General features: G+C 38.2%; 7 protein-coding genes across 7 annotated transcripts; 3 read left to right on the top strand and 4 right to left on the bottom strand.

The window, feature by feature from the left end:
* Window positions 1-579: 579 nt before the first annotated feature.
* Window positions 580-2,709, top strand: I206_106891 (uncharacterized protein; the record flags this gene model as incomplete). Its single annotated transcript, XM_019157283.1, has 1 exon — window positions 580-2,709. One exon carries the CDS (start codon window positions 580-582, stop codon window positions 2,707-2,709), a length of 2,130 nt encoding a protein of 709 aa, XP_019010001.1.
* A 1,033-nt stretch (window positions 2,710-3,742) lies between these two features.
* I206_106890 (uncharacterized protein) lies at window positions 3,743-5,313 on the bottom strand (the record flags this gene model as incomplete). Its single annotated transcript, XM_019157284.1, has 7 exons — window positions 3,743-3,963; window positions 4,077-4,358; window positions 4,457-4,681; window positions 4,753-4,888; window positions 4,959-5,077; window positions 5,145-5,217; window positions 5,278-5,313. The coding sequence occupies 7 exons, from the start codon at window positions 5,311-5,313 to the stop codon at window positions 3,743-3,745; spliced, it is 1,092 nt and encodes a 363-aa protein (XP_019010002.1).
* Window positions 5,314-6,156: 843 nt separating this feature from the next.
* Window positions 6,157-8,701, top strand: I206_106889 (uncharacterized protein; the record flags this gene model as incomplete). The annotated part of the gene is made up of 11 exons (XM_070203421.1): window positions 6,157-6,358; window positions 6,423-6,728; window positions 6,787-6,809; window positions 6,864-7,573; window positions 7,631-7,798; window positions 7,865-7,873; window positions 7,928-7,972; window positions 8,033-8,117; window positions 8,185-8,343; window positions 8,471-8,580; window positions 8,677-8,701. The coding sequence occupies 11 exons, from the start codon at window positions 6,157-6,159 to the stop codon at window positions 8,699-8,701; spliced, it is 1,842 nt and encodes a 613-aa protein (XP_070059522.1).
* A 687-nt stretch (window positions 8,702-9,388) lies between these two features.
* On the bottom strand, window positions 9,389-12,886 carry I206_106888 (uncharacterized protein; the record flags this gene model as incomplete). The annotated part of the gene is made up of 7 exons (XM_070203420.1): window positions 9,389-9,552; window positions 9,633-9,660; window positions 9,727-10,573; window positions 10,636-10,704; window positions 10,780-12,037; window positions 12,110-12,161; window positions 12,230-12,886. The coding sequence occupies 7 exons, from the start codon at window positions 12,884-12,886 to the stop codon at window positions 9,389-9,391; spliced, it is 3,075 nt and encodes a 1,024-aa protein (XP_070059521.1).
* Window positions 12,887-13,248: 362 nt separating this feature from the next.
* I206_106887 (uncharacterized protein) lies at window positions 13,249-14,315 on the top strand (the record flags this gene model as incomplete). The annotated part of the gene is made up of 4 exons (XM_019157287.1): window positions 13,249-13,752; window positions 13,830-13,894; window positions 13,983-14,109; window positions 14,187-14,315. 4 exons carry the CDS (start codon window positions 13,249-13,251, stop codon window positions 14,313-14,315), a joined length of 825 nt encoding a protein of 274 aa, XP_019010005.1.
* Window positions 14,316-14,670: 355 nt separating this feature from the next.
* Window positions 14,671-15,405, bottom strand: I206_106886 (uncharacterized protein; the record flags this gene model as incomplete). Its single annotated transcript, XM_019157288.1, has 3 exons — window positions 14,671-14,879; window positions 14,951-15,100; window positions 15,198-15,405. The coding sequence occupies 3 exons, from the start codon at window positions 15,403-15,405 to the stop codon at window positions 14,671-14,673; spliced, it is 567 nt and encodes a 188-aa protein (XP_019010006.1).
* Window positions 15,406-16,994: 1,589 nt separating this feature from the next.
* I206_106885 (uncharacterized protein) lies at window positions 16,995-20,266 on the bottom strand (the record flags this gene model as incomplete). The annotated part of the gene is made up of 14 exons (XM_019157289.1): window positions 16,995-17,084; window positions 17,198-17,327; window positions 17,457-17,562; window positions 17,635-17,775; window positions 17,847-17,924; window positions 18,000-18,384; window positions 18,435-18,565; window positions 18,624-18,753; window positions 18,828-19,229; window positions 19,300-19,441; window positions 19,502-19,617; window positions 19,688-19,741; window positions 19,810-20,096; window positions 20,173-20,266. The coding sequence occupies 14 exons, from the start codon at window positions 20,264-20,266 to the stop codon at window positions 16,995-16,997; spliced, it is 2,286 nt and encodes a 761-aa protein (XP_019010007.1).
* Between the last annotated feature and the right edge of the window lie 419 nt (window positions 20,267-20,685).

Below are 20,685 nucleotides of genomic sequence, written 5' to 3'. Positions count from 1 at the left end.
AAGGGTTATAAGCCCTTTTTCTTTATGATTGATGGTGAGAAAGAAAAGGAAGAAAGGAAAGAAAAGAAGATGACTCGATTTTGATGGGTGTATAAAAGAGTCGTTGTAACCTCGAGGCCGCAGAGTAAAGTGAGAATAGAGATCAGTGCGTTTTACGTATGTGCAATGTACCGCTATCAATGGTCGTACCTGGACTTGGCGTGGAGTCTCCAGGAATTTGCCACCCGAAACCTGTTTTATGCGTAAATATACGACGGTTGTGACTCGTCTCGGTTCCGTCCTGGAAGTGGCGATGAATTTGGGTTAAAGACTGTATACATTGACATTACATCAACCCATGCCGAAACATCTCAATCAAGATTTCTTTTGTACTGATATCCATATCTTATAGATCCTAATTTCACAGCAATAGCATAATCAAATATGCTCAATTACGAACACGCTGAGGCATCGAAGCTTGACCTGGAGAACGGTAACGCAGAGCATTCTGCTATCAATGACTTGGACCATTTGATATACACTTCACTGTCGATGAATGATCTCGAAACTGCTCAGAAGTATAGTGAGCAACTCATAAACATGAGCATTGCAACCAAGCAATCCACTTTCAAGGGATTTATTCGCTTGGGCGATACAGCTTATCGAAAGAGCCAATACAAATTAGCCATGTTATCTTATGCTAGAGCTTACGAAGGTGCACAACAAGAAAATCAGGGAAAGGCAGTGCACTATTGCCTGAAGAGATTAGAAAGATGTTCTCATCACACCGAGTGGGGATTAGTGTTTCAAGAAGGCGAAACTGATGAAATTCCCAAAGCCTTGTCTTCTTTGATGCTGGAACCTTTCTCAAAAAAGTTACGAAATGCTATCAACGATATCGCGCTTACACCTTCATTATGCTTAGAGCCCCGGGGATCAATGTATATACCACTCTCTGATAGCGTGCTTTCCAATTCACGCATTAAAGGTTATTATGAATTACCAAGATTTTTCCGATGGGTCGTACCTTTTACTATTGCCGCCATGTCAACTCCTCGAAATGAAGAGGATGTAACGGCATTATCATCAATGGGTATAAGAACTATCCTTACTCTGACGGAAGAAACACCTTTACCAGCAAAGTGGTTTCAGAACAAGTCAATCAAAAATATTTTTCTGCCAATTCCGAACTATCATCCACCTTCTATCGAACAGATGGATAACGTAATTCAGCTTATCGATAACCGAGACAACTTGCCGATACTCATTCACTGTGGAGGAGGAAAAGGTAGAGCAGGTACGGTTATAGCTTGCTATCTAGCTGCCTACGGTTTCCGGCGCCCATACAATGATAACGATCATCCAGTTATGTCGGCTAAAGAGGCGATTTCGGCTTTACGAGCGATACGCCCAGGAAGCTTAGAAACGAAACAACAAGAAGAATTCGTATCGAAATGGTGTTCTATAATATGGAAACGACAATCTATTTTTCCATCAAGACCATCTGAACCACCTTCCTGTCCAATGGAAATTCAAGGTACTATTGAGAAAGATTCCAACTTGATTGTTTTGGTAGGATTACCAGGATCAGGTAAATCATGGTTCTCAAATTCTCTCATCGCGCGAAATCTTGACGGATGGAGAAGAATAAGTCAAGATGATAGTGGTAGTCGTTCATTTTGCGAAAATGACATCTCTCATACTCCTTCAGGTAGAACCAAAGTATTGCTAGATAGATGTAATACTTCTTCTGAAGATAGGAAATTATGGTTACAATTAGCCGGGAATTGGATTAAGAATCCAATTTGCGTATGGTTTCATTATTCGAAAGAACTTTGTACTTCTCGTGCTCAATCTCGATTTGATCATCCTACTTTACCCCCTGGATCTAGAGTAAGAAATGCTATTCAACAAATGGATAAAATTTTCAATAAACCAAATCTAGAAGAAGGTTTTAGATGCATAATAACCATTCGATCATTTGAAGCTGCTTTAGAATTGATAAAGAGATTATCACCTTCAGTTGAAATTTACAAATTTCCAAGAACACCTCATCTCATCAATCTTGGAGCTGCTACTTCTGATGATCTCGTCATACAAACACCAAATTGTAGCCTTCAAGATTGGGTCAAAGTGATAATTACTGAAAAGATTGACGGGGCAAATATGGGTTTATCCCTTTCTTGCGAACGAAAGATCATAGTTCAAAATAGATCACATTACGTTAATACTCAATCTCACGAACAATTCAAGAAACTTGGACATTGGATAAATTCACATCAAGAGGAATTACATAAATTACTTTATCAAGATCAATATTTCCCAGAAAGGTATATCTTATTTGGAGAATGGATGTATGCTACTCATTTTATACATTATACAGAATTACCAGATAGATTTATCGCATTTGATATGTACGATAGATCAACAAAAACTTTCTTAGCTCGTCAAAATTTAGTAACTCTCCTCCAACAGTATGCTCCTACTATCAGTTTGGTTCCGCTCATGAAGGAATGTGATCAATGTCCTCCAGATATAGAACTGAAAGATATGGTACAACAACCTTCAAAATTCTACGAAGGTAGGGTCGAAGGGGTTTATGTAAAGTGGGAATTAGATGGAATAGTAATCAGAAGAGGTAAAGTGGTTAGATCAGATTTTATAGCTGGAAATGAACATTGGGCTAAAAAGAAATTAGAGGTCAATGGAATGGCTATACCGGATGATTGAAACATTTGATCATGATCCAACAAATCAAAGAGCTAGACATTTCCACTGACCACGGCAGGATCATCGGCTTTGGCACCAATGATGGGTTGCGATAGGTTGGAACGATTCAATTTTACTGCTATCTTCTTTATTCCAGGACTGAAAAGACCCGATACTCTTCGATCTTTCTTATGCCGATTCGAGTTAGTTGAAGACTCTTAAAATTGTAAGATGAACGAAGGACAGTGACTGTCTGACCTAGAAAAACGTATAGCTTGATAAATTGTATCCTCTGTCATGTAGCATGTATCGCACTAAGTCAAGTATTGTGTTCTTCCCAATCTCGCCTCCGCCTATACCAGCTCTGACTGATACGATCAAGCTCCTTTCATTGTTCTCTTGTCAACTCGGAGAAAGCGGAGAAGAACAGTTCCCCAATCTCGCGTGACAAATCAAAAGATTAAACGCACTGACCTACCAATCAATCAAATTTAGGGTATATAAAGGCATTATCAAATATACCTATGATCGCGTAGCATTACCGTTATCTAACGGTTATTGTCATTTTCACTTAGACATTGAACCATTTCCTTTGGAAGGGTTTAAAAAGTAGTTACGGGTTTGATCCCCGGTCTTAGCATAATGTAGTTAACAATATCCTAAACGATTATTACAATCGTCAAAGGAAAGTAGCTATATCACTTAGTTTAAGTGTCATACAACAACATGACTTGTGTTAGTCTGTTGTAGAGTTGTAGGTCCTCTGGAGAGGGCGCGCGATCAATCTTTTTATAATTTCCTTTTTTCTGAGGTTCTATCAGTCATCTTATCAATGATTAGTTGATGTCGCAGAAAGCCATCAGTCAGTATCCATCGATCCTCTTCTTGTTTCCCATTTGACTGGCTGAGTGAGGGCTGGGATAATATTCCAGATTACGACGGTATTTGAAGAAAATGGCAAAGAAGTAAAGAATATACAATTCATACACTCCGGGAAATCCAAAAAATAAAATAAGCGATCTACATCACCAAGCCAGTCCCAAAAAGGAATCACCTATTCTTCCTCCTCGCCCATTTTCGCTCTCATTTCCAATAAGAATCCGCCTAACTGATCTCGAGGAACTACGAATTCATTTGCAAAGTAATCTAATCGTTTGATGAATGCTTCTGATTCATGTTGAAGTAATTCAGGCGTATAATGTACTGATTTATTGTATTTCGGTGGAGTAACGGATTTATCAAGTTCTGTGTAACATCGTAATTTGAAGTTTAAGCCTAATGAGCAGCACCAAACGTAAATATGGTCAGTATATGAAAAGTTAAGCTTGTACCGGTCTCACGGATGCAGACAGCTCATCTGTTGACAATACGAAGAGAGCGGTACTCACTTCGACCGTCTACACTTAATATACAGTTAAATATTTCTTCCTTTCCTATCCTAGCAGGTTTGATCTTAACGTTGGCAATTTGAAGTAAAGTCAAATCTTCATATAATGCTAAACTAGCAGCATCTTTAGCGGCTTCTTCAGGATTTGTACTGTATGTTGTATTAGTGGTACTTGTACTGGCACCGAGAGATTTGTTTGTAGACGAATTCAGTTGTTGTTTTCCCGCTATTAGTGATTTAGAATATTCAACTTCTACTTGATATTGCTTCTGAAGTTCCGATACTGATTTAACAGAATCAGTTCAGTATTCCCTGTTAACAGCCCATTACGTGTAGATATTTTATACTGTCACAGCCTGACAAAATGACAGTTTAACTCACTCTCCGTATCTTTGGCTTTATTCTCCTTTTTCAGTTTACTCAACTCATCCCTCAACACTTTGATATCCTTAGGATCTGCTTTAGTACTAGAATCATCGAAAGGTCCACCTGCGTTGGGTAATTCCTTATCCTTCTCATTTAAAGCCAGAGCCTTCTCAAGCGATTTCACTTTAGCTTGTAATTTTTCCATCAAAGCCGTTTGGCTAGCTATTATATCGTTTTGCGCTGGATCCGGGACAGTAGATGGTCAGCTTCTACGTTTCCTATCATCATAAACGAGCCGGGACCAGAATCACCTTTCGACTGTATCTCAGCTTTCTGCTTATACTTGTCCAGTAAACCTTCTCCATCCGAACGCGATTTAGTCAATTCTTCGAATTGCGTTGAATATGTATCTCGTTGCGATCGATATCGATCACGCTCCGCGGTCACCTAGATGATCATACCGTCATATCAGCTGATGTAGCCACAATCACAGTCATTGGTGTAGCTGAGGACTCACAGCTGTCAATCTCCTCTTCAATTCCTTGGCATCGTCATCTTCCCCATTTAGTGATTTCGATGAAGGTGCCTTTGACAAGCCTTTGCCAGATTTTCGAGGCAGATCTACTGCATCTGATGCTGCTGATGAGTCAGCTCTCTGTGCCTCTTACTCCAAAGCACTTCAGAAATATGGATCACAACGCACCATCTGACGCATTTCCATCTTCTGTGTCTGTCTTCTTTGTTGTGCGAGAGGGAGGCGCATTCTCCTTACCCACCTATAAATAGTGTCAGCTTTTCTTAGCCTCAATCTTAGGTTAGTGGTCCAAAAAGCTGACCTTCTTGATCACTTTTGATCCTAAAGCGGCTGCCATGGCGTACGGTTTAAATGAGGTTGATAAAAGCAAGAAGAGTGAGCACAGATCTATGAAAGTCAACTTGAGAGGGATTTGTTTACATCTCGCGTGTCAAGCAATGTTGATTTTACGGACAATCATCTAAACTCCATACGGAACGCGTCGGAGTAACCCTGAAAAAAAGACAAAAATACAAGCTTCAAATTATAATGACGTCGGATAAATCTTAGCTGAGTCACTACTGGAATCATACTGATTTAGTACAGCTGACAGAACGACTGAGACGTGGTCGTATACTATTATTGCTTATTGGACATGTGCCTTCTTCTCGGATATCAATGAAAGCAAGAACAGCACTTACTTGAACAGAGTAGCGAGCAAATCCCTTTCCACTGTATCGAATCATCATTTCAGCGATTTCAAGCAATTGAATAAGTCAATTTCGTCATCCCCTCCTTTGACGCTCGGACATTGACTGCGACAACGAAGCGACTCCTTATCGGCAGAAACCAGTCCTGTACTGGCATTTAAGTCTATCAACCTTCATTATTGAATCACTTGTTGCAAGTCGTGAACAACACCGCTTCGCCGTCCTTTGCAACAAATACTCGGCACACGCAAGCTCAGCGAGAACTTCGTCATCAGTTCCAACAGTATAACTTGCATACGCATCTTATTGACACAATGGTTTCTACACGGTATGTCAGACGGTTTTGTCATCTCTTCCTATACCCTCATACAGCTGTACTGACCATAAATCTCAACGTTAATTTTAGCTCGTCGTCCCGGCCACCCGATACTCCACCTAATCTATCCTCCAAATCACCGATTTCACCTACAGCGGAAGATTCCTCCATTGAAATGACAACAACGCTGTCCAAAAACAAAGATAATATCATAAATACCCCTGGAGGTGTGATACATGTCCGACCTTACAGGTCTAGCTCCAACGCTCAACTGAAAGCCGTTTTAAGCTTTACACCTAGAGTGTCAAGTTTAGACCGGACGAATGAACGTTCACAGAATGATCAATTCCGAGGATTTTTTGTTTTATTCTGGATAGGTCAGCTCTACCGTTTTTTCAATTGAGTTATTTTTATGTAGCTGATTTTGGGTGTAATCAATAGGTTTAGCACTTCTATTTTTACGAACATCTGTTCAATCATGGGAAGAAAATCGTACCCCGCTCTCATGGAATTTTGGAAGACTAATCACAGGAGATGCACTAGTATTAGCAGTTTCAGATTTAATAATGGTATTAGCCATGTTCTTTTGTGTACCTTTCGTGAAAGGTCTGCAATACAGATGGTATACGTATGGCTGGACAGGATTGTTTATTCAACATACTTTCCAGACCTTGTATCTCGGAGCAGCTGTTTGGTGGGGTTGGCATAGACAATGGTACTGGGTTCAATCTGGTTTCTTAGTACTCCGTGAGTGACATTAGCTGTTTATTCGAGTGTCGAAGGCTGACCAACAGGCTTACATCAGACGCTCTATCATCCATGATGAAGGTAAGCTTTTTCCATGTTAATCGAGGTCATTAGCTTATTCAAGCTACGTCTTAGATGCACTCGTACATGGCGCACAACGGTATGCTAGCAACAGTATATTTCCAGCTCCAAGAGGAGAAACGTCAATTAGACGAAGTGATTAAGCACGTTGAAGGTGGGAAAGAGAAATTGTTAACAGAGGCTGCTGAGCGTCAAGCACATCTGGAAGCTTTGGAAGGTCCAACACCAGTCGGAACACCTGGACCAGGTACACCCGCTTTGACCGCTAGATCAAGCTTCAGTGTCCCTTCAGCCAATTCGACAGGGTACGAAGATCCAGCAAATATACTCAAAAAGCAATTAGGTGGATTTACAGATATGAACACTACAAATGGTGGAATTACTACAGCTATCAAAGAAGGTACACCTGAACATTCAGGTATATTAGGTCCATCGGCTGAGATTCGACAACGTGTGGGAAGAAAAAAGAAGAATCAAGCTACAGATGCATTACCCCAACCTCGACCCAACCTACCCTTAGGAACTTCTTTAGAACCTTCGCATAGTACACTTCCTCACGAACATGCTCCCCCTAGTCCATTGGCTTGGTCCACTAACGAAAAGGTCGCCCTCCTCGCTAGAAATATAGATGCAATGCAAGAAGAACTAATTTCAAACGGAGGAACTGGTCTAGTCTGGCCTCAAAACGTTACGTATAGACATTTTCTGGACTTTATGTTCTTCCCTACATTGGTGTATCAGCTTGAGTATCCTCGGACCAAGACGTGAGTGAATGAAGAGTCGAACCACTAGCCAGGCTGATTGAGATGCGTTGATATCAGAATGAGACCCCTTGTTGTCCTTGAGAAAGTGGTAGCTACAATGGGAACTTTCTCATTGATATATACTATCACCGAGCACTACATCATGCCCATGTTGCCAAAATCTGGAGACTCTCTGCTAAAAGCTTTCATCAACCTTGCCCTGCCTATGATGGTGAATTATCTACTGTGAGTCTCCTTTTGATGGCTGCATATCCAAATGTTTGAAGCTGACCGCCTCCTCCTGAACTACAGTATCTTCTAGTAAGCTGGTTGTTGCAGACAAGGTGATTTGCATAAGCTGATAAAGGTCATTAGCATCATATTCGAATGCGTTTGTACGGGTTTTGCAGAATTATCATAGTGAGTCATCAATCTCGATTGAATACAGGACGGGATTAGCTGAATCACTATGTTTGGTAGTTTCGCGGATAGAGAATTCTATCAAGATTGGTGGAACTCTACTACATGGGATCAATTCAGTAGGAAATGGAATAAACCCGTTCATGTGAGTCACTATCTTTTCTACGTTATATCTTGTGCAGAGTACTGATTAGAATATATTATCGTTCTAGACTTTCCTCTTGAGACACGTATACGCTTCAACAATTTCTGGATTTCAACTTTCTAGAACTTCAGCTGCATTTGTTACTTTTTTACTCTCTGCTTTATGTCATGAATTAGTTATGGCAGTAGTTACAAAGAAAATTAGACCTTATTTATTTTTAATGCAAGTGAGTTGTTGCGCTCATTTTCTGTTTTTTTTTTCCAAACCAAAAGAGAGAAGGAACAAATGGGTGATATAGTAAAAAGAAATATCAGAGTATATAACTAATTTAGATATAATTTTAATTTTCTTAGATGGCTCAATTACCTATGATAGCACTTGGTAAATTACCAATTGTTAAAAGAAATAAAACTGTTGGAAATATAGTATTTTGGTTAGGTTTAATGAGTGGTTTCCCATTATTGTGAGTTCAATTTTTTTAAAAGCTAAAGGTATTTATAGAGATTTAATAAGGTTAAAATTTTAAATGTTAATTACTATTTTGTTCTGACTTAAATAGGGCTATATGTTATTTAATTTATTAGAATGTTAATAGAATGAATTAATAGATGGAAATTGAAAAGATTGAAATGCTTATAAACTGATTAAATGATGATTATATTAGATATATAAATTTATTCAATTCATGATTTTAAATGAATTTATGCATAGATAAAATCACTTTTATTTCAAAAAATCTTCTCTTAGACTTTTTTAATTCATTCTTATTGGTATTATATTGAATTAAAACTTGAGTAAATATGTTCAATTATACCAAAGGTAAAGATAGTGTAAATTTCCAGCAGAAAAAAATTGATTAAATCGTTTCATTCAATATCATGTATTTATCTACTTCTTACTATTTGAAATTCCTGAAATATCATTCTTTCTCCTACAAATTCTCCTTGTTCAGATAATATCCCTTCCTTCTTTTATATTTAAATTTATTGTAAACAACAACACAATTATTATTTATTTCACCTCTGCACCTGTACTTTTACTTAATTATTCAGCAACTAATTCCTTTTCTTAAATCGGTATGTCATTTCTCAATTTATAATAATGATCCAACCTAATATTAGTTATATTTGTTTTGAGCTCCTCCATCTAAAATTGATTCGTCGTTGATATCTTTCTTCAGTCTAATTAGCCAAACCATCCTAAATGGTTTTTCATCAGCAAATATCTACAATCGTGCATAGATTGAACTCACATTTGAAATTAACAATCAATTATACTCTACAAGGATCTACGCAAATCACTCCACCATGTTCATTCCAAGCGTATCCCCATTCAGCTAAAACTTGTTTAACACTTGTTCCTAATCTAACTTTTGAAGATCCTCTTAATGGATCTTGAGATGCAACGTGTTTTTCCTCACCAATAACAATATAAGCTACATTCCGAAAGGAATAAAAAAATTATAAGCAATTATACTAAAATTTTCATATTTACGATATCGTAAAAATCACTTACCCAATCCTCTGAAATTTTCTCTTTCAAGCTATATTTGTAAAGAAATACATTAATATTAATCAGATATACTATACATGGTAAAAAAAAAACTTACTTCAGCTAAAAATTGTCCTGCTATATCTTGAGCTTCATTACCATGTAAAGTATGTAAATCTAAAAGAGCTTCAATTCTTTCTGATGAACTTAAAAATTCTCCAATTTTTTTATTTGATGCAGTACCCATAATTACACCTAATCCACCTGCACATTCTTTTCCTCTTTCCAATCTATCAGTTGGATCATCACTCCAATTTGGATCTCTTTCTCTTATTGCACGTTGAGCTTCAATTCTTCTTTCTTTGACCAAATTTTGTGCAGCTTCACTACTTTCATTTAACATTCTTTGATTTAATGCTTTACCTTCTCTTGAAAATCTTTTTGCTGCAGCTCCATCTCCACGTCTAAATGCATCTGCTGCTCTTGCTAAACATGCATTTCTGGCATGACCTAATCTTATAGCTGTAGATCGACTTGACATATATTGATCATTTGTTTGTGAACCTGTCTTTAAAGTAGGTAATAACGTAGGAGGACGTAATTTTATACGAGCTGACATCTTCGGTAATGGAACTAATGTCGCAGGAGCTAAAGAAGGAGATGATAAAGCAGGAGAGATTTGCGCAGTGGATAAGAGCGGTGATTGGCGCATTCCTGAAACTTGGAATGTAGGTGCTGGTCCTGGGGTAGCTCTTTTCACAGCATTGGCAAATCTATTACGAGAAGGATCGAATCGACCGGCACCTCTTCCGAGCCTTCCTGCGAGCAAGTCTGGGAATTCCTCGGTAGGTGTATACAGAGATGGTGAAGCTCCTCGAGCATAACCGTCCGAAGAGATCTCAACGTGTGACATTGCTGAAGTCAGGGCATCGGGATCCAAGTTATTTGGAAGTTGGTGCAAGAATCTGCAGTATTTCGTTTTAGCTGCGTTACGGTTGAAGTCGGGCAACACCTCCAGTCAACTTACTCGCAATTTGGTCCTTTAGCACAATGACCTCTTAGCCAGAATCTACACAACGCTCGATCTATATCATGGCTGCGTCGTCATTTCAAACATGATTAGCACAAGGTTTCGTACTGGAATGAAACTTTAGCGCAAAGAACAATTTACCTAAATCTGCAGTCCGACCGCCTACATTCGCCAGCCAAGAAATATCTACACATCTTTCCACCATTCCCACCCGGACTTCTGCCTCCACCAGGTAATAAGCCAGGTGACAAATCACCTCTAAAGGATCTTCCACCTTGTGTGAAGTATCCTCTCTCTGGCGCTTGATATCCCGGTGCATTACCGCCTCTGACTCCAACCCCTAGCAACGGTCTAGGCGAGGACACTCTCTGAGGAGTGGATGCCCCCGATCTGGGATGAGCATGTTGGGAAACCAAATAGCCCATGGCCGACTCGAAGTCATATCCTGATCTATGTAACGCATCTTCCAATTCGCTCCTTGGTACAGATGTGAACACCGAACATAGAACGTCTAGAGGAGTCATTCCTGATCCAGCGAAATCTTCATCACTTCCAGCACCATAGTCTTGTTGATCGCCTGATGATTCCGAGAAAGCGTCATTCGAATAGTAGCCAGATTGATGGTTGTTACCAAATGGCGAAAAAGGTTTAGCATCCGTACTTAATGCTGAAGCTCCTGGGAGTTGGACTTGATGATGCAATTTAGGTAGACCCTTCCCGAACGGTGAGAACTCGTCATCGTCATCATCATCAGGTATAACACCTTTATAGGAAGATGTCCTACTGAAAGTTGGCGTGTGTGTACCTGAACCTCCACCTAGACCGGGAGAATTGAATATATCAGGCATTTTTATGGTAGTTCGATTAGGTGTACCCATTGGAGAATGGAATGGAGAGGATTTATCGCTAAATAACGGTGTTGCGATGGCTATGCTTGAATTCGTTCTTGACATACTGGTTGGACCGATTGCTCCAAATGGACTTGCAGATCTGGGTGGAACGTCTGAAGTGGAGATATCTTTCCATGGGTCAGAAGGTAAAAAGGGTGTTGTTGAGGCTTTATCAGCTGGAGGAGGAGCAACGGTAGATGATCCGTTGGAAACCACTCGCGTTGTGGGCGAAAAAGTAGCTGCTTTGGCATTCAACATCCGGGGTGAGATGACAGGGGAGCTGGAAGAGCTATGACCAGAAGATGAGGGTGGTCCATTCGGATTCGGGGGTGCAGGGTGAGCGAGAGCAGGCGAAGGTGAATGAGGTCTACCTAGAGGAGTGCGATTTCGGAAAGAAGGAACTCGTGTGGGCGTGAAAGGCCGTAAAGGATGAGCAGTTGCTGGATTGGGTGATCCTCTCGCTCGTGAAGGCGTGAAATGAGGTGCGTATGGAACTCCTTCGACATCATCTATTACAGGAGGACCTGTAAGCGGGAAAGCGCGCGCAGTGATGGGGGAGAAAGGCGGTTGATTTTACTTACCCCTTCTTCTATGCATACAATCCAAGCATACTTGATCCATAAGTATCTCGTCCTAGTGGACGCATGATGTCAACATGTTGAATTCCAGTTTTGTTGAATTCCATGAGAAGAAGGACTCACCTTAGCCAGATTACCCATGAAGGGTTTTAAGACGTCTTTAACTTTCTCTTCTTCCTCGTTATCCAATAAGTTGACGATACGCTTGACCAAGTTATCCCTTTCAACGCCTGAGACTACACTTCCTACGGTACTAGTCTGATTCTGTTTTCTGGGAGTTTGCAATGTCATGGTATCGGTATTGTCGTTATTATCAAAAGAAGAAGTGGAGGTAGATGTAGGAGTTGTCAATGGTGGAGAAGGTGATTCGTCATCTGATTCACCAGAAGAAGAAACACTTAAAGGATGTTGACCAGTAGAAGTAGATGAAGAAGATTGTTTGGTTGGACTAATATTTACATTTTGTAATAAACCAAATATATAATTTGCTAAATGCGGATAAGTCGTAACTGTCAATGAAGGTGTTGGTACTAAGATCGGTGGTGTAAGTACAGTATTAGGTAAAGATGATGATTGTTCAGAAACACCTAAACCCAAGAATTCGATATTACTTGATTTTCTAGGTGAAGGTGAACGTAGAGTTGAATTTTGATCGACATTTAATGGTGTTGAAGAGCCCGATGAAGAGGTTGAAGTTGAGGGGATTCCAGATCCGCCTTGACCACCTATTATAGGTGGATCTGGTCCTGATGTCGATTCTGTATGATTTTCGTTGGTCATCTTCAGGTAATGTGTATTATTGGGTAAATTATGTGTCAAGAGATTCCCAAGGATGTCATTGATGACACTTTGAATGATTATTTACTTTGAATGTGTAAGCAAGTTAGTTATAAAGATATAACGTGTTTTTAGGTGTATGGTGATTAAACTCAAATTGAATACTAAGATTAAGCTAAAAGATGACGCACACTCTGGCTCTATACTAATTTTACTTTCCCACGGTATATACCTTCCGACTTGTACCTTCACCGGCGTCAAGCGAAAGTCAATTGACCACCTTCATCTTCCTTGTTTTCTTGATTAATCCTTCAAAAGAAGTATTCACTAATTCGTCATATCGATACTACTACGCGCATCAAAACATGTCGGACTCATCTCTTCCCAACCCAGCTCCAACCCAAGGCGATGTCTCTTCCTCCTCAATAACGGCTCAAACCGAATCTACTAATACTAACTCGGTTAATTCATCTTCGGAATCCACTCAAAATCAACAGGCATCTTTACCGAACGGTATGAGCAATAACAATGCAGAAGCAGGTCCTTCTCATGTTGCTCAACAAATCCAAAATGAAAATGAAGATGTAGTTATGGAAAATGGAGATTTAAATTCAACTAATAATTCTGTACCGGCGGAACAATCAAATGAAAATCGTCCAAATGGTACGATAGAATCGAACGAGAATGATAAAAAACAAGAAGGAGCGGAACAAGCGGAACAGAACATTTCAAATCCACATACAATAGAGGAAGAAGATACTAGACCTGATCTTACTGAACTTTTCGCTGCTAGAAGAGAAGAAGAATTAGCAAGAAGAGATAGGAGTTTAGTAGAATTTTTAAGCATGTTAGAAGGATATAAACCTTTAGTAGGTTTATTTATTTCCTCATTTGATTTACTCAATGAAAAGTGGAGCTGGTCCGTTGACGTGTTTTAATTAATTAGATACCGGAAGAAGTTACAGAATATTATTTACAAAGATCAGGTTTCGAATGTTCTGATCCAAGATTGTGAGTTATATACTTTGATTTGTTGAAAATGATGAAAAAGAAGGCTCCTATGCTAATTAATACTTTTGTTTGGCTGATACTCTACCAGAAAACGATTATTATCTCTTTCTGCTCAGAAATTCATATCGGATTTATCGAGAGATGCTTATCATTTTGCTAAATTAAGAGTAAACGGTACGAATGCTGGTGGAAGAGGTAGACCTGTAGCAGGTGTAGTGAGTATAAAAACCAACGTTCAACCTCAACTCATCAATAATCCGTAAGGGTATGATGACTAACTGATATGTGATAGGACCGTAATCGAGTTGTATTGACGATGGATGATTTGAGTTTGGCTTTGGGTGAACATGGTGTGAATGTTAAGAAGCCAGATTACTGTGAGTCCCTGATAACACAGAATGAATGTTCGGAATCGACTTAAAGCTAATATCATGACACTTTCAGACTTGTGATGGATCCATATATTACTCTCGGATATTCTTTCTCCTAGTTGTTCGCGCAAGACATTCAAGTCTTCGTATCATGTAAAACACATAGAAAGTCGATGATGTATATTAGATGTATCTCGTATTCTCACTTGTGATTCATGTTCATCCCTACATTATCTTATGAGAAAATTCAGCTTCGAAGATTGAAGAAGGTAGTGAAGTCGATACTTATTATGTGATATACGGATTGACAATTTCGAAGATGCAAAATATGACATTACTGTATTAAACTACAACAAATCTACAAGGGATAACAAACTAAAAAAAAAGACAAGCTGAAGAAATGTATCAAGCTTTACCTCTTTTATCTGCTGTTTGAAGACAACCTTCCACAACACCTAATAAATGTTTATTTTCTAAAGCAGCTTGAACTCTTTCTTTATCATTTAATTGTTTATTTACTGCATGTTCTGATTGATGAGTTCCAGATTTTATCCTAATATCAACTCTATATCTTGTAGGTAATGCACGTAAAAGTCTTACACGAAGTGACAAACCTATATATTCAAGAATATTTAGTTTTAAGGTCAGATATTTTAGACTTCATCAAATTAATGATATGACCTACCAATTAACGTTGACATTGAACAATGTGGAATTGTAGGTGTAAGATAAACTAATACTCTATTACCAGCTACATGTATATCATCTGGATTTACAACTCTTAAAGCTTCAAGTGAAACAGGATGTTCAGGATCAGTTATTGATCTTAATAAATCTACAACACAAAAGAGGCAAATTAGCCTTCATTTGAATTTAAATTTGGAAAATAGATTTTAGTAAAATTCGAAGTTTGAATAAGGATTAAAACTCACCATAAACTTCTTCAGAATCTATATCTTCTCTATCTTCTTTACTTCCAGATCCAGATCCTAATTCTGGATAATATTCTTCTTCTTCTTCTTCTTCTAAAAGAGCTTCTTCAGACCATAAACTTGCTTTTCCTTTTTGTATTCTTTTTGTAGAAGTTGAAGCTGTAGGAGCGAATATTGTTGGATTATCATTATCTAATTGTCTTGACATTGTGTCTGAAATTACTATCTGATTGATTGTATGTATGCGCTTAATCTTTATTTCTGGTTCTGTTAAATATGGTTTAGGGGTTGTTGTGATGTATATATATAATCGAATAACATTTTGAAATGAATTAATCAGTTACTCACTTTATGATTTCAAGTTGGGAATCTAATCGCCACTTTACGTTACTCCGCTTCCCGGAATCAGATTTAAAATATAAAAAGTTAAATAAACCTCTCATTTTAAGTTTATACATAATAGAAGCGTATAATTCCGAGTTCAGGTGTAGTATTAAGTACATATTCTCACCATAGAAACAAAAGATCGGACCAACCATTTAACATCAATCGCAAAATACATTCATAACTCATTAACCTATTAACAACTTTCAAATAGATCATATAATCAAATTAGATCAAGATGGCCGAGGATAAGTGAGTTCCTACCTCATCGTTAAAATTCATGTTTGAAATCGAGCTGATCATGTGCTGTCGGTACATAGATCTTACGTTGTACGTTTTCATCTGTTTAAATACAAAAAGTGGAGTGGGGAGGAAATAGATTGTGAATTCATAGCAGGATAATCGAGCTGACGTTGTTTTCGTTATGCCCAATTCCATGATATATAGCTTCAAACCGCCGGATTCGAGTGAGTAATAATTTATTTGATTCTTATACGTTGAGAAATCATATTTACTAATTACTAACCCTTATAAACTAAAATAGTGCTCGATTCCCTAACCAAAATCAAACTAAACACTGGTGAGTATCCATTACGAATTCAAAACAATAGAATACGAAAGAATAATAGACTGACCGAGTGTATTCTCTACCATTCTTTTCTTTTCTGATCTTCCAGTTGGGTGAGTAATTCTTTCTTAATTTTAATTGCAATCCATTTATTCCATTTACTAAAACCAATTTTACTTTTTTTTTTTTTAGCAAAACTTTGTAGATTACCACAAATGTGTTAATGCAAAAGGAGAAGATTTCGCACCATGTGGACAATTCAAAAAAGCTTATAGAGCACTTTGTCCTAGCGAGTTTAACCTTTTTTTTTACTTAATCTTTGTACGCATATGACAATTGCTAATTAAAATTCAATTCAATTTCATTTCACTATTTCCCAATTTCACCTAATTCTCTTTTTATCAATTAAACAATCCTAAAATTGAATTACAGATGATTGGACTGGTAAATGGGATGAACAAATTGAAGCTGGAACTTTCCCAGCTTCTCTTAAACCTTAGATGATTTCTTTCCTTCATAAATTAGATTGAATAGTCAGTGTCAAATAGGAAAGGGAAATCATATTTGGGAATGCATCAAATCATCTCGAATGTCCATGTTTATCTTATATACAATAAACAACTGATATCTTGAGCGCGCACAATTTTTCTACTTTCGCAAAATGCCTAAGATCATTTGTAGAATGGCTTTACTAACCTCAATATATAATCCCGAGTGCAAAATTGCTAAAATGAATTGGTGATTTGATATCTTAATGACTCTAATTAATACATTAAAATACTACCCTACATATACTATTAAAACGAATTCAACAAAATGAATATTTATGTTTGTATTAAATAAAACTACGCCTGCGTAATTTGATCTTTATTTCCATTACCTCCATCTTCTTCTACGAAAATTTCATTATATTTTTCTAAAATAGTTTCTATTGCCTGAAAAAAAAAAAAAAAAAGGTTCATTAATATCAATCAAACATTTATTTTATGTGTCAAGTTGGACCAAAAAAAAAAAAAACCCCCCATCATGATGATTAAAACCAACTCACTTTACATTGGAAACTCATATGTTCTAAATTTAATCCACCTTCTTCAGGTGGTGCACCTAATAAAGTAGGACCAAATACAATTGATAAATTTGAAACTGACATTTGATTTATTGATTCTTTTCTCCGTATTCTATTCATATCAATTAATTTATTAGCCAAACAAACCAATCATATCAATTAATTTATTAGCCAAACAAACCAAAAAAAGAACAAAAAAAAAACAATAATCGTTTCAAAATTGTTAAAATCAATGACATACCTATGTAAATGACCCATAAAAAATTTAAGTGTAGCATAATTTGGATCAGGTAATTCATTAACTTGTTCATGTAATCGTATATGACGTAAACGATCATTTTCATATCCTATAATATCATCGATCCCGACCAGACGTTCAACACATTAATCAAGTTCAGTAAAATTTATGATAAACTTACGAGCAGCTTCAATGAAAGAATGATATAATCCAAAAGTTAATAATGGTTCAGGTAATTCCCTAAACCATAATTTCAAAACTCCCGAAACCACATTTATATCTGCCGACCACTCATCGGACATGACATCTATATTATCGATATCTGTGTGAGGCGATTGTCAGCTCCACCAAACCTTCATTCACGAGTTTACTTTGTCCATAAATCCAACTCACCTTTATCCAAGGCATTCTTTAAAGCTTGTACACGAGAGGTCGTACCAGACAATCTATATATACCCATTGACTCCAAGCCTAGCAAAGCAAAGCATCAAATACGTCAATCTATACTATTCGAGATTTGCGGAAACTTGTGATTGAACTACTCACCATAAGCTTCAATAGCCTGAGCACACTTCTCCACAACTTTCGGTACTTCAACTCCATCCCGATTCAACTGTTCACCTAAGTCTACGCCGAACGTCGCGCCGGAAGAAGCAGGTAGTCCAGGTGGTACCCAACCTTCAGATGATCCGTTATCGTAAGAATGATTTTGCGATTGAGATTGATATGATGGGTTTTGTGATGATCCTAGCTGTGATGGGTGGGCAGTACCATTCGTCGAACTTGACATAGCGGTAGAATTCGATCCGATAGATATTTGGGAGACGTGTGAAGGACCTTGCGAGTTGAGTGTTGACTGCAGAGGCTGTGATATAGGTACAGGAGGGGGAACATCATTGCTTTTCGAAACATGTGGTGGTAACGGTGGCAGCTGGGGAAGTGTCAGTCAAATTCTATCGCGAAGGGTTCTCGTCAACTCACAAATCCTTCCTCATATGGTCCATCTCGCCTAGGTCCTTTCATAGCGCCTCTAGCAACAGTATAATTCTGCATATACGACTTGAAATCCGTTCGATTATCTATACTCTCGTATATTGTCTTGAGACCAGGGCCTATTCCAGCGCATCTAATATCAGCGACAATCAATTCGCATCATTGGTCTCAGCTTACCCTCATCAGCCGCACTCATAGGATTTAGTGTAGTTCCGTCGGCCACGAGTGTAGATTCATATAAGAAAGCATATCGTGTCAGATGATATTGAGTTCCAAGATCCAATTCATCCGCACACTCTTTTAACAACTATATCAATGATCGAAGAATCAGCAAACTGGTACAATTTGAGCTTGTACTGACAAGATGAGAAAACTACTTACCCTCAAAATCTTAGGCAATTGAAAATTGAAATATTCCTGCCTGAGAGCCTGACTTTCTAAAACGGCTTTTCTAAAAGTTTCACTGGCTTGAGCCATTCTAGCTCTAACGTCATCTTCTTGACGAGCTATTGATCCAGCTCCTTTTCCCTTAAATAACAATCCACCTTTTGTCATCGCTTTTCCTAAAGCTCTTTTCCCTCCACCTGGATTATTTGATGAATTAGAAGTAGATGCTGTTGATGCTGATGATCTCATTCCTGCATCTTTGAATGATTCTCCTTCTTTGGCAACCAAAAGCCTTTCTAATTCTTCAGCAGTAGCGTCAAATCGACCTTTGGCTTTATCCATGACTGTTTCTGATTCTTGTAATATACCTTGATAACGCGCTCCATTATCTTTATGCTGTGGAAGAACGATCTGTAGTCAGCCACCCTAGACAAGATCATTGATATTTCAAATCAAGTGAACTCACAATCTTCCGCATCTTCTCTCCTTCCCTCGCCAGACTCAATAGCTCGTCACTCATCTCATTCAGCCTTTGGGAAAACCTGATTCGGTTCTGCGCTAATTGTTCTTGCAATTTTAGACCGCCCTGATACGAGGAAACGAAAGTTCTATACAGCCTCATAACATGAGCTCACGGGTTCACGATATATGCGATTATGTTAGCTCACCCAGCCTTGCAGTCTGCCCGGGAATATACTTCGCCTGTCGTCCTGCATAATTCAGTAACAGACCTAGCATACTTCTCTTCGATCTCTGCTCTTGACCGAAAAAACACTGCGACTTGCTATAACACTCACAATATCAGCTACTCCGGTCTGCCGATCAAGATAACGAGTCCATGTATTTTAACTTACTTTACAAGATGCTATACTTTGTTTAATTCTATCCGCTAATAGAGGTAATGCGCACTATACATATCTTTAGATGAGCCGCATTCTGAATTTGTGGTAATAGCAATTTATCTCTCGATACTCACATCGATTTCGCATAATCCTCTTAATATCCCTTCATCAAATCCAACAGGAATAACATCTTCTTGAACTGCATTTTTTACACTTCCTAAGCTACCCATTCCACCTCCTAATCCGGATGATAATCGTCTATCATTACTCAAACTGGGTCTAGAAGAAGCATTGGCATTAATTGAATCAGATTGCGAATCTTGACGATACGTATCATAATGTGAGGAAGTTGCATTGGAGGATGAAGATGCATGAGGAAGTTGAGGTTTAGTAGGTGAAGGAGGTTGAGGTGCGTCTTGTGCTAAATTAGAATTTATAACAGAATTAGTTTTCATCACTAATCTCTGGATTTTTTGGATGTATTCCTTCGAGCTCACAATATTGTCTAGAGCGATATGGGTATTGATCATCATCCGTTGCAGTACCACTTGGACGTTTCACATCTACGTATCCATCTGGATACTGTTCCATCTTGTGTTATTTTCTCTCAATTCCACAAACCTATTGTGTAATATAACAAATCGAGGAGGAAGAGTGATGTAAATTAGTGGTAAAAAGTAGCTAGTGTGATTGCAGATCTTTCTATAGACAGATGATGAGTTCACAAGTACGGCGGTCAAGTTGATGTGTCGAAGCGACGATTGAAAGAATAGCTTCTAGAGGATCCGTTGCAATATTATTTAAGTTGAATTGAAACGCCTTTTACGAAAGGTATGTCCTTTGCGTTTATGTGAAACGTCAAAGCGGAATCTTGAATAGACTGGTGAAGCTGGTGGTGGTAGATGTAGGTAGATCTTAAGAATGCAATCTGTTTGTTATGCTCTATGCCTCAATAATGTCAATTTGGACTAATAAACAGAGTCTAATCGTATTGACTGAATGATCGCCCT

The sequence above is a fragment of the Kwoniella pini genome, chromosome 10 (genome assembly GCF_000512605.2).
Source record: "Kwoniella pini CBS 10737 chromosome 10, complete sequence".
NCBI lineage: Eukaryota > Fungi > Basidiomycota > Tremellomycetes > Tremellales > Cryptococcaceae > Kwoniella > Kwoniella pini.
Note: the sequence above shows the minus strand (reverse complement) of the source record. Positions and strands in the feature narration are given on the sequence as shown.